We start from the raw sequence: 25,254 nt of genomic DNA, 5'->3' as shown, positions 1-25,254 counted from the left end.
CTTAGTGGATGTAAACTTCTGACCCATTGGAATTGTGATACAAGGAATTAGAAGTGAAATAATCTGTCTGTAAACAATTGTTGGAAAAATGACTTGTGTCATTCACAAAGTAGATGTCCTAACCAACTTGCCAAAACTATAGTTTGTTAACCTGTTTGCAGACTGGTTTTTGTTCGGAATTTCAGATGACTGATGTGCCCAATATAATTGATAGCATTGGATAGAAAACACTCTGATGTTTCTAAAACTGTTAAAATAATGTCTGTGAGTATAACAGAACTGATATGGCAAGTGAAAACCCGAGGACAATCAATCCAGAATCTTTTTTTTTTAGCATGTGGAGCACTAAGGCAAACATAGTCTCTTTGAGCGCGTAATCGAGGGAGCGCTCTTCGTTATTTTACTTCCTTATTTAACATTCTCTGTATGAAATATTATAATTTATTTAGATATTAGACTACCTGAGGATTAATTAGAAATGTCATTTGACTTGATTGGACAAACTTTACCGGTAACTTTTGGGACTTTTGTCTGCCTGTTGAACGTGTGGATTACTGAACTTAATGACGCCTACTAAACAGACTTTTTGGGATATAAAGAAGGACATTATCGAAAAAAACGACCATACTGTGCCGTATCGAAGAGCCCTCACTGCTGCTCGATCATCCTAGTTTTCCAACTTAATTAAGGAAAATAAGAATAATCCAAAATGCCTTTTTGACACTGTCGCAAAGCTAACTAAAAAGCAGCATTCCCCAAGAGAGGATGGCTTTTACTTCATCAGTGATAAATTCATTAACTTCTTTGAGGAAAAGATCATGATCATTCGAAAGGAAATTTGTGGACTCCTCTTCAAATCTGCGTATTCCTCCAAAGCTCTGTTGTCCTGAGTCTGCACAACTCTGCCAGGACCTAGGGAGACACAAGTGTTTTAGTATTATATCTCTTGACACAATGATGAAAATAATCATGGCCTCTAAACCTTCAAGCTTCATACTGGACCCTATTCCAACTAAACTACTGTAAGAGCTGCTTCTTGTGCTTGGCCCTCCTATGTTGAACATAATAAACGGCTCTCTATCCACCGGATGTGTACCAAACTCACTAAAAGCAGTAATAAAGCCTCTCTTGAAAAAGCAACACCTTGACCCAGAAAATATAATAAACGATCGGCTATATCGAATCTCCCATTCCTCTCAAAAATTTTAGAGAACGGTTTGCCTTCCTGAAGACACAGAATGTATACGAAACGCTTCAGGCTGGTTTTAGAACCCATCATAGCACTGAGACTGGGCTTGTGAAGGTGGTAAATTACCTTATAATGGCTTCAGAACGAGGCTCTGCATCTGTCCCTTATCCGAACCGGATGGTAGGTGTTCCGAAGGTCCAATTTGGAAAAGATAGTTGCTCCCTGGAGAGTGTCGAAAGCTGAGGAGATGAGTCGTAGCGCGAAACGGTTTTTAACCGTAATGTCATTGAGACCCCGGTAGTCGATACATGGATGCAGGCGGGGAGGAAGAGAGACACATAAACCCAGCAGTGAGAGTGTCCTCAATATACCCTTCCATCGTTTCGGTCTCCGGACCTGACAGGGAATAAAGTCACCCCCGAGGAGGTGTAGTGCCCGGGAGAAGGTAGATGGCACAGGCTTAGGGCCGATGCGGAGGAACCGAGGTGTCACAGGCCTTGCTGAAAACCTCCCGGAGGTCCTGGTATTCCGCAGGAACAACGGAGAGGTTCGTGGCTTCTCCCAAGCCCGCAGAAAGATGTCCCAGGGCAGGCAGTGCCGACTTCAGGTAATGTACATGGCAAAACGGGCTCCAACGCAGGATATAACCAGTTGCCCAGCTGATCAGAGGATTGTTCCTCTGGAGCCAGGAGAACCTCAAAACCACAGGTTCATGAGGGAATTCAATTGACAGGAACTCCATACTCTCACTGTGATTGCCCGACACTCTCAGGTTAATGGGAAACATAGTGTTGTTGACTCTGCCAATAGAGCTCCCATCTAACACTCTGACATCCATGTGAATGGAGAGGGGTTGTGGGGATTCCTAGCTCCGAGACTAGGGTATCGTCCATAAAGCTCTCGTCGGCCCATGAGTCAATGAGCACCCGGAGAGATTTGGGGTAGCATGGAGAGAGGTAAGAGCAATGGAGGATGGGAAACTCCCCATACGACTCAGCAGCGTACTCATAGCTGCTTCATGAGCCTCGGTTTTTAATGTGCAGATTGCTAAGAAATGTCCCGTAGCTCCACAAAATAGACAGCTCTGAGTGTTAAGTCCGCATACGTGCTCAGCCGGAGACAATCTAGCCCTGCCCAGTTGCATGGGATCTGAATGCGGTGAGTCGGCAGCCCTCAGTCTTTCCCGAGTGAACTCGGGTGACATCGGGTTCACTCGGATATGTAGACTTCGGGGCTCTCTGGGATTCCTTGGAGGCGAGGTGGGAATCGAGGGCAAAAGGGTACAGATTCCCTCTCCTTCCTATGTTCTCGTAGCCTCCCATCGTTCGGGGGAGTCAAGGTCCATTGGCAGCTCCCAGGCTGCGAGTTCATCTTTGATCACCTTCAATAATCTGTGAAGGAACCTGTCGAACAATGCTTATGGGTTCCAGGCACTCTCAGCTGCCAACGTGCAAAAATCCACCTTGTTGTCTGCCACACTACGGGAGTCTTGGCGTGGCTGGATCGAACACCTTCCGTACTTCTGCCATAAACTCCTTCAGAATGAGGCAGACGGCGGACTGTTGCTCCCACACCTCTGTAGCCCAGGCAAGTGCCCTCCCGGACAACAGCATTATGAGGTTACGAGCGGTCCGAGGGGAAAGAAGAAGGCTGCAGCTCAAAGATGAGAGAGCACTGGGAGAGAAAGGCCCTGCAGGTTCCAGAATCTCCAGTGTAGTGCTCCGGAGGAAGTAAGTGGTGTTCTTGGGACACTGGGGTAAGCTGGGAAGAACAATCGCTGGGGGCGATAACTCCTTGTGTCTTCCAATGGTGGCTCTTTGCTGGGAGATAACATTGTGGATCTGGTCTGAGTCTGCTGGGTCTGTCATGGCAAAGGGCAGGTTGAGGGCAGGCAGGGGTTCGTGATCAGGTCAGAGTCAGGCAGGTACAGGACGACAGGCAGGCTTTGGGTCAGGGCAGGCAGAGGTTCGTAATCAGGTCAGAGTCAGGCAGGTACAGGACGACAGGCAGGCTCGGGGTCAGGGCAGGCAGAATAGTCAGAACTGAGAAAACTAGGATACAGAACTTGAGAAACAGGAAGACGGGAAAGTATGCTGGTAAGACCTGACAAGACAAGAGGAACTGGTTAGAGACAAACAGAGAACACAGGTATAAATGCACCGGGGATAATGGGGAAGATGGGTGACACCTGGAGGGGGGTGGAGACAAGCACAAAGACATGTGAAACAGATCAGGATGTGACAAGGTTATTATTGTGGAGTAACTACAATGTTGTTAATCCATCCTCAGTTTTCTCCTATCACAGACGTTAAACTCTAACTGTTTTAAAGTCACATTTGGCCTCATGGTAAAATCTTTGAGCGGTTTCCTTCCTCTCCGGCAACTGAGTTAAGAAAGGTGACTGGGTGTGTTAAAAAAGTGTAATTAAGTGTAATTAAAAACTTAACCGTGCTCAAAGGTATATTCAATGTTTGCTTTTATTTTTACCAGTCTACCAATTTGTGCCCTTCGTTGTGAGTACTCAATATCTTGCCTCGAGACATTTCAGCTTTTCATTTGAATTCATTTGTAAAAATGTCAAAAAACATATTTCCACTTTGACATTATGGGGTGTTGTGTGTAAGCCAGTAACAACAAAGCCAGTAACAACAAAATGTGGAAATAGTCAAGGGGTGTGAATACTTTCTGAAGGCACTGTATACATAGCCAATAGGGCCTGGGGACCATAAAGACAGATGGGATGTTAAATGGCGATACAGCTTATTAGATAGAAGATAGAGGATCGCAGTTATTTGGAGCATTATTGTCTGGGACTGTGGCTTTGAGTAGACCAGAAGGCTAATGTGATCAGTGATGTCCAGTCTGCCAAGTGTCATATAACAGTGATTGGCTTGACTCTGGGTCAGACACCAATCTGAAAGTGAAATCTCAGCATCCTGACTTTCCCCCATGAGCCAATGGACTGGAGCTGGGTCATCATTATATAATGTACTGAGTCTGACAGCCTGGTCTCATGATTTAGTGGTCATATATTGACATTTTGAATGTCAGTATGTAATAAAAAAGACATTTGACCAGTTATCTAGTCTTGAGTTTCCACCATAGCCACAGGAAGGGTCAAACTATCTTCCCAGGCTTTGGTTGAAACCTTTGACCAGAACTGAAGAATTCACCTTAATAATAAATAAACAGATAATCTGGATAATAAAGCATATGCATCTATCATCGCATTTGCAGACAAACAGTAAAATACTATTCCTAATGTGATGACTAGGAATATGTCCAGATTTGGTACCAGTAGCCTAGTCACTGCGGGTTATTGAACTCAACAACTATTTGCAAAAATTACCTTCTGTACAGAGCACACACTCGAGGTCCAGGGGTAAATTATTTTAGGCTGTCCGGGAAATGTTGTCCTTTTACAAAAAAATTGTTCCTAATTTTACAGATTGGAGAAATTAGCATAATATTTTTTTATACCACAAAAATACAAAAATGACAGGCTACTTTGATATTGACAAACTGAAAACAATTTAAAAAATGATCTCCTCTTGAATGTAACCAATAACGTATGTGTACGAAAGGGAGACACATAGATTGTACAATATGATGTCAATTTAATCTAATTACAAAAATGTTGCTATTTTTAATTTGGATTTCACTCATTGTAAAAATGCACTGAATTCAAGGATTTTCTACACAAAGGGTATTTTCTAATTCAACTCATTAAAGATCACATGATCAAACTGAATCCTTTTTGCAATAGTTTACCATTGTGAACATACGGCCAATGTTCAATGTTCACAATGGTAAACTATTGCTATAAGGATTCAGCCTGATCATGTTATATTTAAATGAGACATTATTGAAACACAAAAATTGTCTTGTTTGTAGAGTTGAATTAGGCAATACCCTTCATGTTCACAGAGCTGCTCAATGTGTCTTCACATACAGAGTCTTGAAGATATTATGGGCCAGTTACAAAGGTCGTACAAGACAAATAACAAGTTGTCATACTGTGCCAAAGAGTTGGACTAAGATAGACATCTGATAGGACTCTTACTGCATTGGGTTTCATGGGTGCTCAACAGGGGCACCGCTCCATGTGTCAAGGAAAGTATGACTTGAGAAAGAGAGATTGATACAGTAGATTTTGACAGCAAGTTGCAAAGAGAGGAGATTGAGAATGAGAGAGCAAGTGAGAGGAACAAGATAGAGAGTGTGGCTGGGGGATGGACAAAGAGAGAGAAATAGGAGGGGTTTTAATACTGCCTCTCTCAAAAAAAAAATGTTTTAATGAGGTACCAGTGAGGAGAGGCGGTCACACACACACCCACACCCACAACCCAATCCACACTCAGACTCGCTCAGGCATTCAGTCAGTGAAGACAGATATGGCTAAGCAGAGCTGAACTTCTTGTCAGTCAACATCCGGACATTGATCTTTCCCTCATTTGGTGTCACTTCTTTCGTTCTCTTTTCTCCTCATCGTTATGCACTTCAAGTGGGAAATAATTGAATCACCACCAGAGAAAGGAACTTTGCTCCAATGACTCTAAAAGTGGACTCTACTCTTTTCTACTTGCCTAGGTCAGCCAGATGAACACACACAAACCAGCCCACAAAGCCAAGGTAGGTCCCCCACTCTGGAACCTTAGCATTTTGGGCATCTTATTCTGATGTCAACTTGTATCATTCCAAGCTTTCTTTGTTGAGGGCAAAAATTATGGGCTGGAAATTGTAAGCTGAATGCTAGATATTTTGTTATCAACATTTGTTATCGACATTAATGACATGTATTTATTTGTTTTAAATTACGTATTCATCATGGCTGTGGATTTTGTTTAGAGTATAAGGTCTAAGTTTGCAATTCACACAGAGAGTGATGCTTTGACTTGATTGAAGGTAATTTTATTTTATTAAGCCACATACTTTGTGTGAATTTGACAAGACAGTTATTGAGTTGTAATTAACTGCATTTACTGTAGTAGCCTAGGCAATGCACAGAGAATGGTTACTGTTACTGTGAAGAAGATCGATGGTTCCAGTATGTACTGTGAAACACACCCAGTGTAGCCAATGGATCTTAGGGAGCGAGAAGAAATATTGGAAGCATTTTTTTGTTGCTTATGAAATGAGCTTGGGATGCGTCACAGGTTTATGAAACAACTTCTGTGGCCCAGCTAAAACACACAGTACCACACTGAAAAGTTAACATCTAGGATGACATAAGAACACTGTCTTTTTTTAAAATGTCTCTTCTTGAACTTATTTGCTAAGCTCAGCAGATATCTCTCTCTCCTGTGGTTCTTGTTGGTTCCTTGAGCTTCTAGTTTGTGTAACCATTGTAATGCCTGAAAGGCAATCCTGTAGGTGTATTCATAGCCGCAGGAAGTAGTTTGGGGGTGGGGGTGCTGCGTTTTCTGCGACAGGCAGGCTCTTGGTGTATCATACATGTATATGACCGTAGTGAATGGGATGGATGGGGAGATGGGTTGTGAAAAGAGGAGTAATTGAAGCAGACAAAAAGCCACAAAGGAATTAGTCAATTTCCTGCACAAAGACTTCACAAGTTTAAACCCCTTAATAAGGTCAATTTTCGTGCCCCCGTGGAAATGTAATTAGCATAAAAATAAATATATCAGTTCAAGTTAGAGATATCTGCTGTTTTGCATGAGATGCGTCTCAATCCACCACATCCGGCTATGTCTCACATCTGTGTTGAAGGGTGACAGAGCTAGAGCAGTGTTTGTCAGACCATGGGACATCCTTAAAATTGGTCTTCTCACAAACTAGTCTATCGAACGGTTTGGCCTACAAAAGACAGACGAGTCTCTCATGAACACGTAGATGTCGGTTGTTTTGTTCTAGAATGCTCACAGGCCTCACAAGACTCGCCTGAAGGTCCCCAGGTACCAGTTGAAAAATTCATGGAAGTATACTGATAAAAAATAAACGCAACATGCAACAATTTCAAGATGTTATTTAGTTACATTTCATAAAAGGAAATCAGTCAATTTACATGAATTCCTTAGGCCCTAATCTGTGGATTTCCTATTACTGGAAATACAGATATGAATCTGTTGGTCACAGATACCTTAAAAGAAATTGGCCTCACAGTGTGCCTCAGGATCACATCACAGTATCTCTATGCATTCAAATAAAATAAAATCAAAACGTATTTGTCACTTGCGCCGAACACAACAGGTGTAGGTAGACCTTACAGTGAAATGCTTACTTACAAGCCCTAACCAACAGTGCAGTTAAGTAAAAAAAAAAAAAAAAAAGGATTAGGTAAACAATAAATAAGTCAAGATATAAAAAATAAAAATAAAAACTGTCAAAAAGAACAGTAGCGAGGCTATACACAGGTGGTAGCGGTACAGAGTCAATGTGCGGGTGCATCGGTTAGTCGGGAGGGTGGAGGGGTCGGGGGTGGGGGGGGGGGGGGGGGGGGTAGCCATAAGATTAGCTGAGTGTTATGGCTTGGGGGTAAAAACTGTTGAGAAGCATTTTGGACCTAGACTTGACGCTCTGGTACCGCTTGCCATGGGGTAGTAGAGAGAACAGTCTATGACTGGGGTGGCTGGAGTCTTTGATCATTTTTAGGGCCTTCCTCTGACACCGCCTGGTATAGAGGTCCTGGATGGCAGGCAGTTTAGCCCCAGTGATGTACTTGGCCGTACCCTCTGTAGTGCCTTGCGGTCTGAGGCTGAGCAGTTGCCGTACCAGGCAGCGATGCAACCAGTCATGTTGCTCTCGATGTTGCAGCTGTAGAACCTTTTGAAGATCTGAGGACCCATGCCAAATATTTTTTGTTTCCTGTAGTGGAATAGGCTTTGTTGTGTCCTCTTCACAACAGTCTTGGTGTGTTTGGACCATTCTAGTTCGTTGGTGATCTGGACACCAAGGAACGTGAAGCTCTCAACCTGGCTAGGTCTCTGACGTCCTCCCTATAAGCTGTTTCGTCATTGTCAGTGATCATTGTTGTGTTGGCTGCAAACTTAATGAAGGTGTTGGAGTCGTGCCTGGCCATGCAGTCGTGGGTGAACAGGGAGTACAGGAAGGCACTGAGCACGCACCCCTGAGGGATTCCAGTGTTGAGGATCAGCTTGGCATATGTGTTGTTACCTACCCTCACCACCTGGGGGCGGCCCGACAGGAAGTCCAGGATCCAGTTGCAGAGGGATCCATTGATAAAATGCTAATGTGTTTGTTGTTCATAGCTTATGCCTGCCTATACCATAACCCCACCGCCACAATGGGGCACTCTGTTCACAACATCAGCAAACCACTTGCTCACCCAATGCCACACGTTGTCTGCAGTTGTGAGGCCGGTTGGACGTACTGCCAATTCTCTGGCAACAGCTTTGGTAGACATTCCTGCAGCCAGTATGCCAATTGCACACTCTCAAAACTTGAGACATCTGTGGCATTGTATTGTGTGACAAAACTGAACATTTTAGAGTGGTCTTTTATTGGCAAAATGCACCTGTGTAATGATCATGCTGTTTAATCAGCTTCTTGATATGCCACATCTGTCAGGTCTATGTATTATCTTGGCAAATAAGAAATGCTCACTAACAGGGATGTAAACAAATTTGTGGACACAATTTGAGAGATATAAACTGTTATGTGTATGGAACATATAAAGTGTACGGAAATATATATGGGATATTTTTTTTCAGCTCTTGAAACATGGGACAAACACTTTAAATGTTGCGTTTAGATTTTTGTTCAGTGTAGATATGGAGACTGTTTAGTGACAACAATGAGGGGTTAAATACATACATACATTACATACATTACATACATACACACACACACACACACACAAAAGTATGTGGACATCCCTTAAAATAAGTTGATTTGGCTATTTCAGCCACACCCATTGCTGACAGGTGTATAAAATCAAGCACACAGCCATGCGAACTCCATAGACAAACATTAGCAGTAGAATGGCCTTATTGAAAAGCTCAGTAACTTCAACGTGGCACCATCACAGATGCCACCTTTCCAACAAGTCAGTTCGTCAAATGTCTGCTGTTACTGTGAAGTGGAAAATATAGAGGTTTCAAGTTCCATCCCAGTGATAGAAAGTTGTTTTTGAGATTTGAATGCCTCAACTTAACCACTTCAAAATTTGACTTTTGCAATAACTTTGAAATGTTACATTTGAGAAAATGGATGAATGTCTAATTTTGACCTATTTCAGATACCAGACACGAATATGATCATTCCAATGGCATGTCTACATCTATGGGATCAATGATTCGCATGAAAAGTTCAACAATTTGCCACAATCTGGTGTCTGTTACTATGACTGAAGATGTGAATTATGTCTGAATCCTTAAAAGTAAAACATTTTTTGCTAGCGTTTTCACAGAGAAGATGATTGATAAGCATTATGATAGACTGAATAATCTCCTCCTTTATTTATTTTCCTTCTTTCCCTTCCTGTACTATTGGGTGGAATTCCCTGGCGCTGTGGTATGGAACCTGGCTCAAACTGCTCAGACACAGGGTATTCTGAAACATGCAACAGCGTTAACCCCAATAGAAGGGTGTCATGTACGGAGCTGAGACGGTCACATTTTCGAATGCAACATTTTGCAACTATTCTGTTAGATTCTGGGTACGATAGCAAATTGAAGAAATTAATGATTGTATCGTCCTTTTTTTGTAAGATGGATTAAAGTGGGCTTGGATGATACATAGGTGCTATCCTATGATTCTAAATATTCTGTGTTCAAAATATGATGCTCTCCGTCAAACAGTGCATTTGTCGCAAATGTCAGAAAATGCACCCAAACCGTAAGGGAAATCAGCAGTTGCTACATACATTTTTCTACTCATAAATTAATGATATTATACACCTATTGATTCCTGAAGAATATACAGTGTCTTCAGAAATTATTCACACCCCTTGACTTGTTACAGCCTGAATTTGAAATGGATTACCTTTAGATTGTGTCACTGGCCTTCAAACAATATTCTATAATTCCAGTGGAATTCTGCTTTTAGAAATGTTTACGAATTAGTAAAACATGTAATGTATTGAGTCAGTAAGCATTCAACCTTATGGCAAGTTTAAATACGGACTCACTCTGTGCGCAATAGTGTTTAAGTCATTTTTAAATGACTACATCACCTCTGTACCCCACACATACAGATAATTGTAACAGATTCAACTACAAAGACCAGGGAGATTTCCCATTGCCTCGCAAAGGGCACCTATTGGTAGACATTGAATATACCTTTGAGCATGCTGGAGTTATTAATTACACTTTGGTTGTTGTATCAATACACCCAGTCAAATCAAAGTTTATTAGTCACATGCGCCGAATACAACAGCTGTAGAACTTACAGTGAAATGCTTACTTACAGGCTCAAACCAATAGTGCAAAAAAAGGTGTGTGTGTGTGTGTGTGTGGGGGGGGGGGTAAGTAACTAAAGAAAAACAGTAAAAAGACATTTGAGAATAACAGTAGCAAGGTTATATACAGACACCGGTTAGTCAGGCTTATTGAGGTAGTATGAACATGTAGGTACGGTTAAAGTGACTATGCATATATGATGAACAGAGTGTAGCAGTAGTGTAAAAAGAGGTGTTGGCGGGTGGTGGGACATAATGCAGATAGCCCGGTTAGCCACTGTGCGGGAGCACTGGTTGGTTGGGCAAATTGAGGTAGTATGTACATGAATGTATAGTTAAAGTGACTATGCATATATGATAAACAGAGAGTAGGAGCAGCGTAAAAGAGGGGTTGGGGGGGGCCACAATGAAAATGAAACCTGTTCGGGAGTCTTATGGCTTGGGGGTAAAAACTGTTGAGAAGCCTTTTTGTCCTAGACTTGGCACCACTTACCATGTGGTAGTAGAGAGAACAGTCTAGGACTAGGGTGGCTGGGGTCTTTGGTCATTTTTAGGGCCTTCCTCTGACACTGCCTGGAGTAGAGGTCCTGGATGGCAGTAATGTACTGGGCCGTACGCACTACCTTCTGAAGTGCCTTGCGGTCGGAGGCCGAGCAATTCCCTTACCAGGCAGTGATGCAACCGGTCAGGATGCTCTCGATGTTGCAGCTGTAGAACCTTTTGAGGATCTCAGGACCCATGCCACATCTTTTTAGTTTCCCGAGGGGGAATATGCGTCCTTCCTAACTAAGTTGCCGAAGAGGAAGGAAACCGTTCAGGGATTTCACCATGAGGCAAATGTCGACTTTAAAACAGTTGAGTTTCAAATCAAATGAAATAGTTTTTTTCACATACACATATTTAGTAGATGTTATTGTGGGTGTAGCGAAATGCTTGTGTTCCTAGCCCCAACAGTGCAGTAATATCTAACAATTCGCAACAATACACACAAATCTAAACGTAAAATAATGGAATTTAAAAATATAGAAATGTTTGGATGTGCAATGTCAGAGTGGCATTGACTAAAATACAGTATAATATAATTTAGTATATACATATGAAATGAGTAAAGCAGTACATAAACATTAACGTGACTAGTTATATGTCTATGTACAGTGGGGCAAAAAAGTATTTAGTCAGCCACCAATTGTGCAAGTTCTCCCACTTAAAAAGATGAGGCCTGTAATGTTCATCATAGGTACACTTCAACTATGACAGAAAATCACATCATGTTTGGGGCAAAGGACTAGGGAGTATTGTTCAGGATAAAAATAAACAAAATAGAGCTAAGCACAGGTAAATTCCTAGATGAAAACCTAGTTCAGTCTGCTTTCCAACACTAAGAGACAAATTCACCTTTCAGCAGTACAATATCCTAAAACACAAGGCCAAGTATACACTAGAGTTGCATACCAAGACGATATTGAATGTTCTTGAGTGGCCTAGTTACAGTTTTACTTAGAAATCGGTTTGAAAGTCTGTAGCAAGACTTGAAAATGGTCAACAACCAACTTGACAGAACTTGAATGTTTAACTATAATGTGCAAATACTGTACAATCCAGGTGTACAAAGCTCTTAGAGACTGAACCAGAAAGACTCACAGCTGTTTTCAATGCAAAAGGTGATTCTAACATGTATTGACTCAGGGGTTTGAATACTTATGTAAATTAGATATTTCTGTATTTCACTTTCAATACGTTTCCATTTTGTCAATATGGGGTATTTTGTGTAGATGGGTGAGCAAAAAATACCCCTCGTCAACAGCCAGTGAAATTGCAGGGCGCCAAATTCAAACAGAAATCTCAAATCAAATTTCTCAAACATACAAGTATTAGGCACCATTTTAAAGACAAAAAAAATCTTGTTAATCCAGCAACAGTGTCTGATTTCAAAAAGGCTTTATAGTGAAAGCTCCACAAACGATTATGTTAGGTCACCACCAAGTCACAGAAAAACACAGCCATTTTTCCAGCCAAAGAGAGGAGTCACAAAAAGCAGAAGATTATTTATCACTAACCTTTGATCTTCAGATGACACTCATAGGACTTCATGTTACACAATACATGTATGTTTTGTTTGATAAAGTGCATATTCATATCCAAAAATCTAATTTTACATTGGCGTGTTATGTTCAGTAGTTCCAAAACATGCAGTGATTTTGCAGAGAGCCACATCGTTTCTCAGAAATAATCATCATAAACATTGATAATAGATACAACTATTATACATGGAACTTTAGATAAACTTCTCCTTAATGCAACAGCCATGTCAGATTTAAAAAAAACTTTACGGATAAAGCATTGCATGCAATAATCTGAGTACGGCGCTCAGAGCCCAAACCAGCCAAAGAAATATCCGCCATGTTGTGTAGTCAACATTAGTCAGAAATAGCATTATAAATATTAATTTACCTTTGATGATCTTCATCAGAATGCACTCCCAGGAATCCCAGTTCCACAATAAATGTTTGATTTGTTCGATAAAGTTAATCATTTATGTCCATATACCTCCTTTTGTTAGGGAGTTTGGTAAAGAAATCCAAACGCGCGTGCAAGTCCAGCGGAAAGGTCAGATGAAAGGTCTAAAAAGTTATATTACTGGTCATAGAAACATATCAAACGAAGTATAGAATCAATCTTCAGGATGTTATTGACATAAATCTTCAATGTCTCAAGCGGAGAATTCCTTTGTCTGTAGAAAAGCAATGGAATGCGAGGTAACTTTCACATGACTTTCACATGACCGTGCGTCACGAGCTTGTGGCAGACCTCTGACTCATTCCCCTCTCACCCCTTTCACAGTAGAGCCTGAAATAACTTTCCAATGACTGTTGACATCTAGTGGAAGCCTTAGGAAGTGCAACATGACCAATATCCCACCTATCTTCAATAGGGGCTGAGTTGAAAAACTACAAACATCAGACTTCCTGGTTGGATTTTCTCAGGTTTTTGCCTGCCATATGAGTTCTGTTATAATCACATACATCATTCAAACAGTTTTAGAAACTTGAGTGTTTTCTATCCAGCGCTACTAATAATATGCATATATTAGCATCTGGGACTGAGGAGCAGGCAGTTTACTCTGGGCACGCTTTTCATCCAAAAGTTAAATGCTGCCCCCTATCCCAATGAAGTGAATACATTTTGAATTCAGGCTGTTACACTCAACATGTGGAATAGGTCAAGGGGTATGCATACTTTCTGAAGGCACTGTAAATAATAAATGCCACATGAACTTAGTTTAACTGTTGTACCCCATCAGAACCCAAAATATAATCTTGTTTGTAAACAAAATACATGTAAACAAACTGTATAGCCTCAAAACATGTACTTAACTATAGTGGTGACATCATGTATGGTCATTCATTGGATCCATTTCTCTGTGTATGATTTTGAGAGGGATTACATTTAAAAGCTAAACATTTCTTCCACATTAACGGACGCTACTAATAGAATTGTTTCTATAATTGTTTGATATTCTGTTCTCTCAGAAAGGCAAGTCTTGGAATTCCTCTCTACAGGAAACAGCTTCAAGATGTAGTAATAAGATTATTTTATTGTTAGATTATTATTGCATTTGATTTTTTTATGAAAATACATAATTCATTCATTTGAAAGCCGTCATTATAACAAAAATCTCTATGTACTTTTTTTTCAACAAGTCCTGTTTTATACAGTGGGTCACAAACGGTCTTCAAATTAAACAAATAACTACTGTGCTCATATTGTCGGGATATTGGAAGCAGGGTGTTTACACGAGTTGAGTTAATTGAAATAAAAATACTTGAGTGCTGTTGGAGGGTTTCATTAGAACACCCACCCATCAATAACTGTTGTTTTTGGCCTCCACGGTGCTAGCCAATGTGTACATTAAGATTTTATTCACATGATTTGTTTCTGTTCTGTTTCAAAGATGGGATGAATGTGACCAGTGGCTGATGTCTGTATATGTCTAGAAATGAAGTGTTCTCTGGTGTATGGTTAGGGCCATGACAGAATCTATGGAGGCAACATCTTCTAATGAACATCTTCTGATGTTATTTCAATATTATTATTATTTTTGTTATTATGGCATTAATCCATATAACATTTTATACTGTTGCGAAACATATCAATCTATCAATTACATATGCCGCTTTTGCTGTGAAAGAAAGGAAAATAAATAAGCCCACAGGTTCCATCTGGTCATGATTTTGGGGAGAGTAACCATAAAATACAAATGCCGTATCGTAATTTGATCCTCCTGTTGTTGTAGGAAACGCAAACTTGTATAGCCACAGGATGTGTGTGTGTGTGGTGGGGGCAGGGACGCTGGGGAATGTTTGGCTGCGTTATAGACGGCTATGTTGGAGTAAAGGCCCAGTGCACTACTTTAAAGATTTATTTAAATGTACTCCTTATGATTTTGCAAGTGGTGCTGCAGCACCCCCCCCCCCCCCCCCCCGACAGCTATGAACTTGTAATGTACTGTTTTAAAAAGGCTTCTAAAGTTGTAATTTCCACTTGAAAATTTCAGACTTGATAAGCCCTAATGATAATTGTATCGTGTACGTGTGTGTGCATGTGTGTGTGTGCGCGCATGTATTTGTTAAAGATGACATCTTTACGTCCTTGTAAAAAAGAGTAATATTAATTTAAATTACAAGTTTTAAAAATGACAACAATTTCTTGAAACAAGTGTCTTCAATCAGGTAGAACCAAATAATTTGTATTCTCTCACTCTTTTTTGATGTGATAGGATATACTGTTAGCTGTTCACCTTTCCAGATGTTTATAACCAGTGATCTGCAAGAGTATGGGAATTGGCAGCAGAGACACTGTAGTACTTTACAATCACTTTCAGTATGACCCTTACAAGTTGTGTAATCAAAAACTATTGTGTTCCCAAATAAACAAGATACAATATGATGTTAAATGAAACTAGCATGATTTTATTGACTATCAAATTTGAAGACATATCCAAAAATGTGTCATACCCCATGTGACCTAGAATTGTATATACTTAATATGTAATTTAGTTATCACATGTGGATAAAAGGCACTGTTGTGCCTAACATTTTGCAACTCATTAATGAACAATATTGAACCCGATGTAGATCTTTGCTCTTCTTTATGGGAACATATGGTTCAGTGTGAACTAAACTTTGACTTGTAGATCCCTAAGCAGTAGTTGTAGTGGAAATATAAGTTGTTGTAGTACTATGTAGTACTATGTAGTAGTGTAATAATACCGTTCTGTTCATTTCAGGCTAGGCATTTGTGCTTTCTCGTCCTATTCTGCTTCCCTTTGGCGTGGGCTGGCGTCCCTGGTCCATGTCGGCACTCTGTGACAAAGGGTCACCTCCTCAACCTCAATCGCCTGGTGAGGACACCTCATACCACACTACATCATGCAATGTTAGACTTCAAACAAAAAAAATAAACTTGAGATAGTTGCTTTCAATCACTCAAACTGTCATAACACATGCCTGAACATATTGATGTTAATGAAAGGTTTCCTCCCAAGTTAGTTAATGTATTATCTAAATGTAGGATTTTTCCTTTGTGATCCACACACAAAATGTGGCAGCCGTGAATTCTGTATGGCTGCATGACTGAGTTCCACACTTCACTGTTTGGATCTTTGTTTACCATGCAGATTGACAATCAGTTGGAGAATGGCTGTTCAATAACCTATGTATTTACTGAGCTCCAGAGTTTGGTGAGTATTTCCTTCCTACTACACTGTAATTACAACTTTCACAACAAAATGAGTTTGATGCATGCACCTAAAGGATATTATACCATAGATAAACATCACAACCAGTCACTGTCAAGGTAGTCTTGTTCTTTCAAGATGTGCCAGGCTGGCATACAGATTCAAACTAATGCTCACTTCTGACATTACAGGTCTAAGTTCATAACATCTCTTGCTCCATCCAGCCTTTACGGCAAAAATTTTATTATATTTAGAAAAGTATAATGCCATGAACGAACCAGGTTGTTCATCCCCTGGAAGGGAAATGTTTTGAAAATACCTCTGAACTGTGCCAAGTTACAGTAGATAGAGAGAGCTGTGTGGCAGTACGGAGTCAAGCCCCCCCCCCAGTTTAACTTGACACTGATCAGGAAATGGTTTACAGGTTAACTGTTTACTGCAGTGGGCTAAATCAGGGTCACACAGAGTGTTTCTGGTTATGGGCTTCAAAAAAGACCCCTGTACCATGTCAGATAGAGTTTGAATGTATTTTGAGTTTGCATCCCAATATTATACATGAAAGAAGACTGAAATATAACTAAACTGTTTGACATAAAAAATAAAAAAAAATGTAAATGCCGGTCTTTCTAAGGCTTATTATTTTGATAACATTCCACCCATGCGGCCACTAGGTCATTTGACTGCAGGAAAGGGCTATCAAGGTCTCTGAAATTGTGAAGGTCTGTTTAAAGGTTGTGCCAAAAACAACCACAAGGACCTGTTGGTATGTAGCTAACTTTTCCTGCACCTCCAATTAAGTCTAGTGATACAGGAAGCAAAGTCACTGTGGCTAAGTGGAAATGAATGTTGAGTCATGAGTGACTTCCAGGTCTGCTTTGGAAAGGAGGTTCAAACCTCAATGGAAATCGGTGTTAAAAAAATGCAGTGACGATAGGTTTCTTTCTCCTTTGAACCACAGAGTGAAGTCTGTTATGTGAAAGCAACATTTCCACAAATCCTGGAGCTTCTGAACACAAACTTCAATTATGTCATGAAGTCGGACAATGGGCGCTATGTCAAATCCCTGAAGAAGGTCATATACAACCTTTACTCCCACAACTGCATACCCGAAATCAACGAGGAGATTGAGGTGCGTGCTACTTACTTATGAGCATTGCTACTCTAGTCTGGGAATAGGCGTAGCTAAATCTCTTCCAAAGGTCTGTTGGATTGTGTCAGACTTCAACTTTTATTGATGGCAGCATAATTACTTCTTAGAAGTAAACAAAGTGAAACAGTGCTTGGGTGGTTGGTGCATGAAGTTCAGCCTTATTAAATTGGACCATTTGAAAAGGCATAGTAGTATGCAGTGATGTTAATGTTTCTTAAATTCCAATAGGACATGGTAACTCTAAACACATTGCTTTATTACAATATGGCTCCTTAGATATATATTATTTTCTCTAGACATTTTAAGCTGCTCAGTGATCATGGTTGTTAGATAGATGAAGTAGGGATAAGAAAGTAGGGATAAAATACAATCAATCAATCCAGCTTCCTCAGACCTCAAATCAATTCAATTTACAGAGTACAGAGGAAAAGTCACCAATATTCAATTTAGCATCGAATTATTTCTTCAATGAGATTGTGACCCCTGATATGGCAGGGTTAACAGAATATGTTTAACAGCATGGAACAAAATGTGATCTCTTTTAAGTTGGCTTGGGGAGGTAGCAGGGCCCAGAAGACAGCATAAGCATGCACGCTTCAGAATGCCAGTAAGTCTGGGCAAATCATCTTGTCTATATTAGATTAGTGTTAGATTAAGGTCAGACATGAGACTGGTGCCCCGGTATGTCTCTGGGTACCCTGTGATGATGGTATCAGACAATGGTCCCTCTTCAGGTGACTCCTGTCTCTTAAGGGAATGCTTGTCCAACATCTACACTGAAGTTCGGGCTGGCTAAATGTGTCTGTAGTCTTATCCAGTATCAAATATTAAATGAACTCCTTTTCAAAACAAATTACTGGACCCAATCAGAGTGATTGATTGTATAATTTCTCAGTTGATTTCTTTCAACAAAATAAACAATTGTACTATTTTGAAATACTTTTACTTTCAAGTAATTTGTTTTAGAGTGCTTCACAAAACCCTTTTAAACTATGAAATACTGAAGACTTAAGCCAAGGTGGCCAATAGCCAATGAAGTGGCGTTGGAAATAGACACTTTCATTTTGTTTCTAATAATTATCTAGAATAGCCTGCTCCTCTTGTAACTAACTTCATAGGATCGGAGTTTTCATAGTTAGTTGATGAAACATTCATTAGGTATGAGGCATTAACTGAGTGCCATTAAAAACAACTTGAAAGTATTTCAGGATGTTTTGAATTGTTTGTAGAGAATGTGACCCATCCCGTCACCACTCTCCCTCTCTCCTCTTGTCTCTGTCACAGGACAACCCAGTGAAGTTTGTGAGGGTGCACAGCACCTCACCCAGAGAGGCTCTGAGGAAAGCCCGTGGGGTCATTGAGATGTACATGACCCTGATGACCAAGAGCAACGGGCCTGTTGACTGGAACTGTGAGGAAGAGTACGCTGAGGATTACTCAGAATCCGCCACTGTCCTCCCCACCCAAACCAAAGGTAGAGTGAGATTAATTATACTATCCATTAATATCTATTCTAAGAGACAGTTGAAGTCATTGTGAATTGTTTACCGTCTCCCATAACTACCACATATTTTTTGATTGTTTTTGCTGTTTGTCCCCCGTAGTGGAACATTTTATGAGCGTAGGCTTAAAGGATAATCTTTCATTTGGAATGGCAGGCTTAAAAGTTGAGGAAAATATAACATTATAGCCCATTTAAAAACCAGTCAAGGCCTAAAGTATCAACAGAAAATCTGGGAAACACGCATCTAAACAATGCTTGATTTTCAAAAGCCAGCAAAAGTCCCAGCAATGTTTTAGAGATTGTGTACGTGTTTACTTTGCTGTTTAAGAACCAAACATTTCTTGCCACACATGATTACTCCAAGCTGCTTTCAGACTATTCTCTTAGACCTACTTATCATGACCATGTTAGACAGTTCAAGGTGTCCACCCAAAAAAATGCACCCCCCTCCAACATAAAAAATATTTTCACATGACCTTCCCCTTGTACTGTAAATAAAATTGCACACCGCCCCCCCTCATAGAATTAACTCTAAATAATGTTTACCACCACAAATAACAATAACTAAAGCGACCATGCGTTTATAAACGTGGATATCGACTTTGCCACTTTTGTGGCACAGTCGATGCCAAGCAGAGCTACAGGCCAGAAAGTTGAGGGTTCACCGATCACCACGGACGAGCTCATGCTCCCTGTTTGTTTCTTTAGGCCTACATTACAAGCCAGCTGCAGACAATGACGAGTTATGAGGAAATTAGGTTCACACAATTTTGATGCCATATTTACTAATGTATAAAATATATGCAACAAATTTTAGACCAACATGTTCAAATGTGCAAATACACAACCAATAAACAAAGAATACCGACTTTGATCACTTCAATATCACGGTTTGCATTTTCAACATCACAGTAAATAGACAATGTCAAGCTCGACAAACAGAAAATACATCCTTACCTACCTTGAAGGTCTATCCAGTATTAAAAGCTTGGCAATCTCCAAATGTCGTTAAACTTTTTGGTGTTCTGGTACAGATGTCTCTTTCCATTCAACAAATGTCTGCCGCCAAGTTTGCATTGATTGATTAATTTTATTTGTCAGTAAAAAGACAGTATATGGATAAAGTACATGCTCAACCTCCAGAGGAGTATGAGGGGAGTTTAATCCCAATTCTTACAATCTTGTTTTGGATAGTCTATAGCTTATTCTTTAGATCACTTGTGTCAAACACAAGGCCTGTGGGCCAAATCCGGCCCATGACATCTCTATCTGGCCGCCCAATGATTTGGGTTGTCAATTCAATTAGGCACGCTTCCATTCAGCCCACGATGCGCTGCACTCCAAGTCACAGCAAGTGCTGCCAACGTGCTGCACGCCAAATGGAATTGCAACACACACACACAACCCCCTCCACCAAGGGGTGCTAAGGGTGCTGCAACACTCCCTGAAAAAGTGGACCGATAGCAGGCAAAAACGTTTCCCGCCTTTTGTTTTTTCAAGCATGACTTCAAAACAACCAAAAAACAAGACCTACAACACCATGCAAAGGAAAAACATGTAGACCTATTACAATCAAATGTATTTATAAAGCCCTTTTTACATCAGCAGATGTCACAAAGTGGTATACAGAAACCCAGCCTAAAACCCCAAACAGCAAGCAATGCAGATAAAGAAGCACAGAAACATTTGTGCAGTAGCCTCGGCTGGCTACTCAACTACAAGACATTTTGAGTGGCCATACAGCAATGCTGCATTCAACCGCATTGGTGATCCATGCATTCCCAAAAAATAAAAAGGCAACCTGTCATTCAGGGCAAGTGGGACATATACACATTTTGCTAAACAAGTGGGGATATATATATAATATCAGTCAAAAGTTTGGGCATGCCTACTCATTGCAGGGTTTTTCCTTATTTTTACCATTTTCTACGTTGTAGAATGATAGTGAAGACATCAAAACTATGAAATAACACATTCAGTTGAAGTCGGAAGTTTACATATACTTAGGTTGGAGTCATTAAAAATTGTTTTTCAGCCACTCCACAAATTTCTTGTTAACAAACTATAGTTGTGTCAAGTCGGTTAGGACATCTACTTTGTGCATGACACAAGTAATTTTTCCAACAATTGTTTACAGATTAATTCACTGTATCAAAATTCCAATGGGTCAGAAGTTTACATCCACTAAGTTGTCTGTGCCTTGAAACAGCTTGGAAAATTCCATAAAATTATGTTGTGTCTTTAGAAGCTTCTGATAGGCTAATTGACATCATTCGAGTCAATTGGAGGTGTACCTGTGGATGTATTTCAAGGCCTACCTTCAAACTCAGACTGATGAGAGAAAATGTAATTACCTGGATTTATGGATCATCAAAGAGAATGATGCATTACATACAGACTTATACACAAAGCCCACAGACCGCAATACCCTGCTACATGCAGATAGTATGCATCCCCTTCCCCTCAGGGATGGTCTACCACATAACCAGTTATGCTGGGTTAAACAGATCTGTGCCCACCAGTCAGATTTTGATAGCAATAATAGAAAAGGACAGAAATTAAAAATGAGAGGCTACAAGGACAAAACTCCTAATCCTGCGATGAAAATCTCAAAAACCAAGAGGAATTGCTAAAAACTAAACCAAAGAAAAAGCAACAGTGTTTTCCACCAAGAGTTTGGAGAACATGAAAGCAATCCTGAAAAAGCACTGGCATATTCTGCAATCAGACAAAAAAAATTGCACACCTCTTCAAGGAGCCCCCACTGGTGGTCTATAAGCTGGGGTTGCAATATTGGGGTTAACTTGGTGAGATCTGACCTGTGTTGGATCCTTGTTTTACATTATAGCCATTACCATATATATATATATATGATTGAATATTATCTGCTGTTGGCTTGTGTGGATGTATGAATGTGTTATGCAACATAGCTGACTTGAAACATTGTTAAAAGTGTCAGGGCCATGGGACTTTCTCATGATGGAAAAATACAGAGTAGCATGAACACCTGCCCCCTGAGCCCACTCCTAGACTCTTGATACCTATTCCAAATGGGAACTACAAATGTTGATCATGCGCACAGTGCAATAGCATTATAAAAACATCCTTCTTCAGACACCCACATACAGTTCGAAAAACTCCATGTTAGGGGTAACAGCTCATGCAAGAAAAAAGGGAGTAATCTCTCATCCTTTACATGTGGAAAAGCCTACATGGGACAAACGAAAAGACAATTAAAACAACGCATAGCTGAACACCGCAGCTCAATCAGGTGTAAGAATACGGACTATACAGTTACAGCTCACTTTTTTGAAGCTAATATTAAGTTCTAATTTTCATAGTAAATAACTCACGGACATTAGAGAAGCTTAACCAAGCTTCCCTAAGTGTTGATACAGCTGCATACAGACAAACATTTCACAAAAGTACTGATATTTAACCCTTTCTCCTAGTCAGAGTCTCATTCTCCACAACTGAACAGCCAATGCATCCCCGTTGCTAGAGAGAACCTTAGTGATATCTGTTCTTCCTCACTTCATCTTACCTGACCTCTACACCAAAGTGCTCACTCCTCACCAACTCAAGGCAGTCTGGTTTTAATGACCATGACAGTCTCTTCTCCTCCCAGCGGATCCCTGATGACTAACAAAAACATATCCTGACATAATGTAAACATTATACATTACCCTCTCTCCCTCAGTGACATTGTTAGTTTCTAAGATCTCCACCCGTCTCCCCTACACATTCCAAAGCCATCTGGATCCTACAGATAACCATTAACTTCTGATGTAACAACAATTCTCTATCATCCCTGATATTATAGTATTACTTCTGATCTATCATGTCATTAGTATAGAAATGTTCAAATCAAATTTGTCACGTGCGCCGAATACAACCTTACAGTGAAATGCTTACTTACAGGCTTTAACCAACTGTAACGGCATTCAGAGGTGGAAGAAGGATCGGACCAAAGCACAGCGTGGTAAGTGTTCATAATGATTTATTCAAAACGAACTGAACACTGAAATACAAAACAATAAACGATGTGACCAAAACAAAAACCGAAACAGTACCGTGTGGCCCAAACACTCACACGGAAACAAACACCCACAAACCAAAAGTGAAACCCAGGCTACCTAAGTATGATTCTCAATCAGAGACAACTAACGACACCTGCCTCTGATTGAGAACCATACTAGGCCGAACACAAAAACCAACATAGAAAAACAAACAGACTGCCCACCCCAACTCACACCCTGACCATACTAAAACAAATAATAAAATAACAGAACTATGGTCAGAACGTGACACCAACAGTGCGATGTATGTTTAAAAAAGGCTATTAGGTGAACAATAGTTACGTAAATAAATAAAAACAGTAAAAAAGAAAAATAACAGTAACGGTGCAATAACAGTAGTGAGGCTATATAGAGGCACCGGTTAGTCAGGCTGACGGAGGTAGTATGTATGTAGGTATGGTTAAAGTGACTATTGATAAACAGAGAGTAGCAGTAGCGTAAAAGAGGGTTTGGCGGATGGTGGGCAGGGGCACTGGTCAGTTGGGTCAGTTGGTCAGTTGGGCTAATTGAGGTAGTATGTACATTAATGGATAATTAATGTGTCTATGCATATATGATAAACAGAGAGTAGCAGCAACGTAAAAGAAGGGTTGGTTGGGAGGGGGCACAATGCAAATAGTCCAGGTTTTTGATTACCTGTTCAGGAGTCTTATGGCTTGGGGGTAAAAACTGTTGAGAAGCATTTTTGTCCTAGACTTGGTATTCCAGTACCACTTGCCATGTGGTAGTAGAGAGAACAGTCTATGACTGGGGAGGCTGGGGTCTTTGACAATTTTTAGGGCCTTCCTCTGAAACCGCCTGGTGTAGAGGTCCTGGATGGCAGGCAGTTTAGCCACAGTGATGTACTGGGCCGTACACACTACCCACTACCCTCCGCCTTGCGGTCGGAGGCCAAGCAGTTGCCATACCAGGCAGTGATGCAACCAAGATGCTCTCAATGTTGCAGCTGTAGAACCTTTTGAGGATCTGAGGACCCATGCAAAATCTTTTCAGTTTCCTGAGGGGGAATAGGCTTTGTCGTGCCATCTTCACAACTGTCTTGGTGTGTTTGCACCATTCTAGTTTGTTGGTGATATAGACACCAAGGAACTTGAAGCTCTCAACCTGCTCCACTACAGCCCCGTCGATGAAAATGGAGTACAGGAGGGGACTGAGCACGCACCCCTGAGGGGCTCCAGTGTTGAGGATCAGCGTTGCAGATGTGTTGCTACCTACCCTCACCACCTGGGGACGGCCCATCAGGAAATCCAGGATCTAGCTGCAGAGGGAGGTGTTTAGTTACAGGATCCTTAGCTTAGTGATCAGCTTTGAGGGTACTATGGTGTTGAACGCTGAGCTGTAGTCAATGAACAGCATTCTCACGTAGGTGTTCCTTTTGTCCAGCTGGGAAAGGGCAGTGTGGAGTGCAATGGAGATTGCATCATCTGTGGATCTGGGCGGTATGCAAATTGTAGTGTGTCTAGGGTTTCTGGGATAATGGTGTTGATGTGAGGCATTACCAGCCTTTGAAAGCACTTCATGGCTACTGACGTGAGTGCTACGGGTCTGTAGTCATTTAGGCAGGTTGCCTTTGTGTTCTTAGGCACATGGACTATGATGGTCTGCTTGTAACATGTTGTTATTACAGACTCAATCAGGGACATGTTGAAAATGTCAGCGAAGACACCGACCAGTTGGTCAGCATATGCCCAGAGCGCACGTCCTGGTAATCCGTCTCGCCCCGCAGCCTTGTGAATGTTGACCTGTTTAAAGGTTTCACTCACTTCAGTCGTCCGGACCAGCTGAAGCTCTCATGCATGATGCCTCAGTGTTGCTTGCCTCGAAGCGAGCATAGAAGTGATTTAGCTCATCAGCTTGTGTCACTGGGCAGCTCATGGCTGTGGTTCCCTTTGTAGTCTGTAATAGTTTGCAAGCCCTGCCACATAAAATGAGCGTCAGTGTAACGGGATTCCTCCTGGGAAGGAGAGGCGGACCAAAATGCAGCGTGGTTATAATTCATGGTTCTTTAATAATGAAACTATACATGAATAAACTACAAAACAAGAAATGTGAAAACCCGAAACAGTCCCGTGTGGTACAAACACTGACACAGGAGACAACTACCCACAAAAACCCAACACAAAACAGGCTACCTAAATATGGCTCCCAATCAGAGACAATGACTAACACCTGCCTCTGATTGAGAACCATATCAGGCCCAAACACAGAAACAGACCAAC

The 25,254-nt window shown here is 40.9% G+C and overlaps 1 protein-coding gene across 1 annotated transcript in view; it reads left to right on the top strand.

Moving 5' to 3' along the window:
- The first annotated feature begins 5,479 nt into the window (after window positions 1-5,479).
- csf1a (colony stimulating factor 1a (macrophage)) overlaps window positions 5,480-25,254 on the top strand; it is a 31,439-nt gene continuing 11,664 nt past the window's right edge. Inside the window, exons 1-5 of the mRNA XM_021610384.2 lie at window positions 5,480-5,821; window positions 15,853-15,966; window positions 16,243-16,305; window positions 17,261-17,431; window positions 18,737-18,926. Of these exons, the coding sequence (XP_021466059.2) occupies window positions 5,789-5,821; window positions 15,853-15,966; window positions 16,243-16,305; window positions 17,261-17,431; window positions 18,737-18,926 (571 nt within the window). The 5' untranslated portion in view covers window positions 5,480-5,788. The remainder of the gene's footprint in view (window positions 5,822-15,852; window positions 15,967-16,242; window positions 16,306-17,260; window positions 17,432-18,736; window positions 18,927-25,254) is intronic.

This window comes from Oncorhynchus mykiss, chromosome 7 (assembly GCF_013265735.2).
Source record: "Oncorhynchus mykiss isolate Arlee chromosome 7, USDA_OmykA_1.1, whole genome shotgun sequence".
In the NCBI taxonomy this organism is placed as follows: Eukaryota; Metazoa; Chordata; class Actinopteri; order Salmoniformes; family Salmonidae; genus Oncorhynchus; species Oncorhynchus mykiss.
This window is presented reverse-complemented; position numbering and strand designations above follow the sequence as displayed.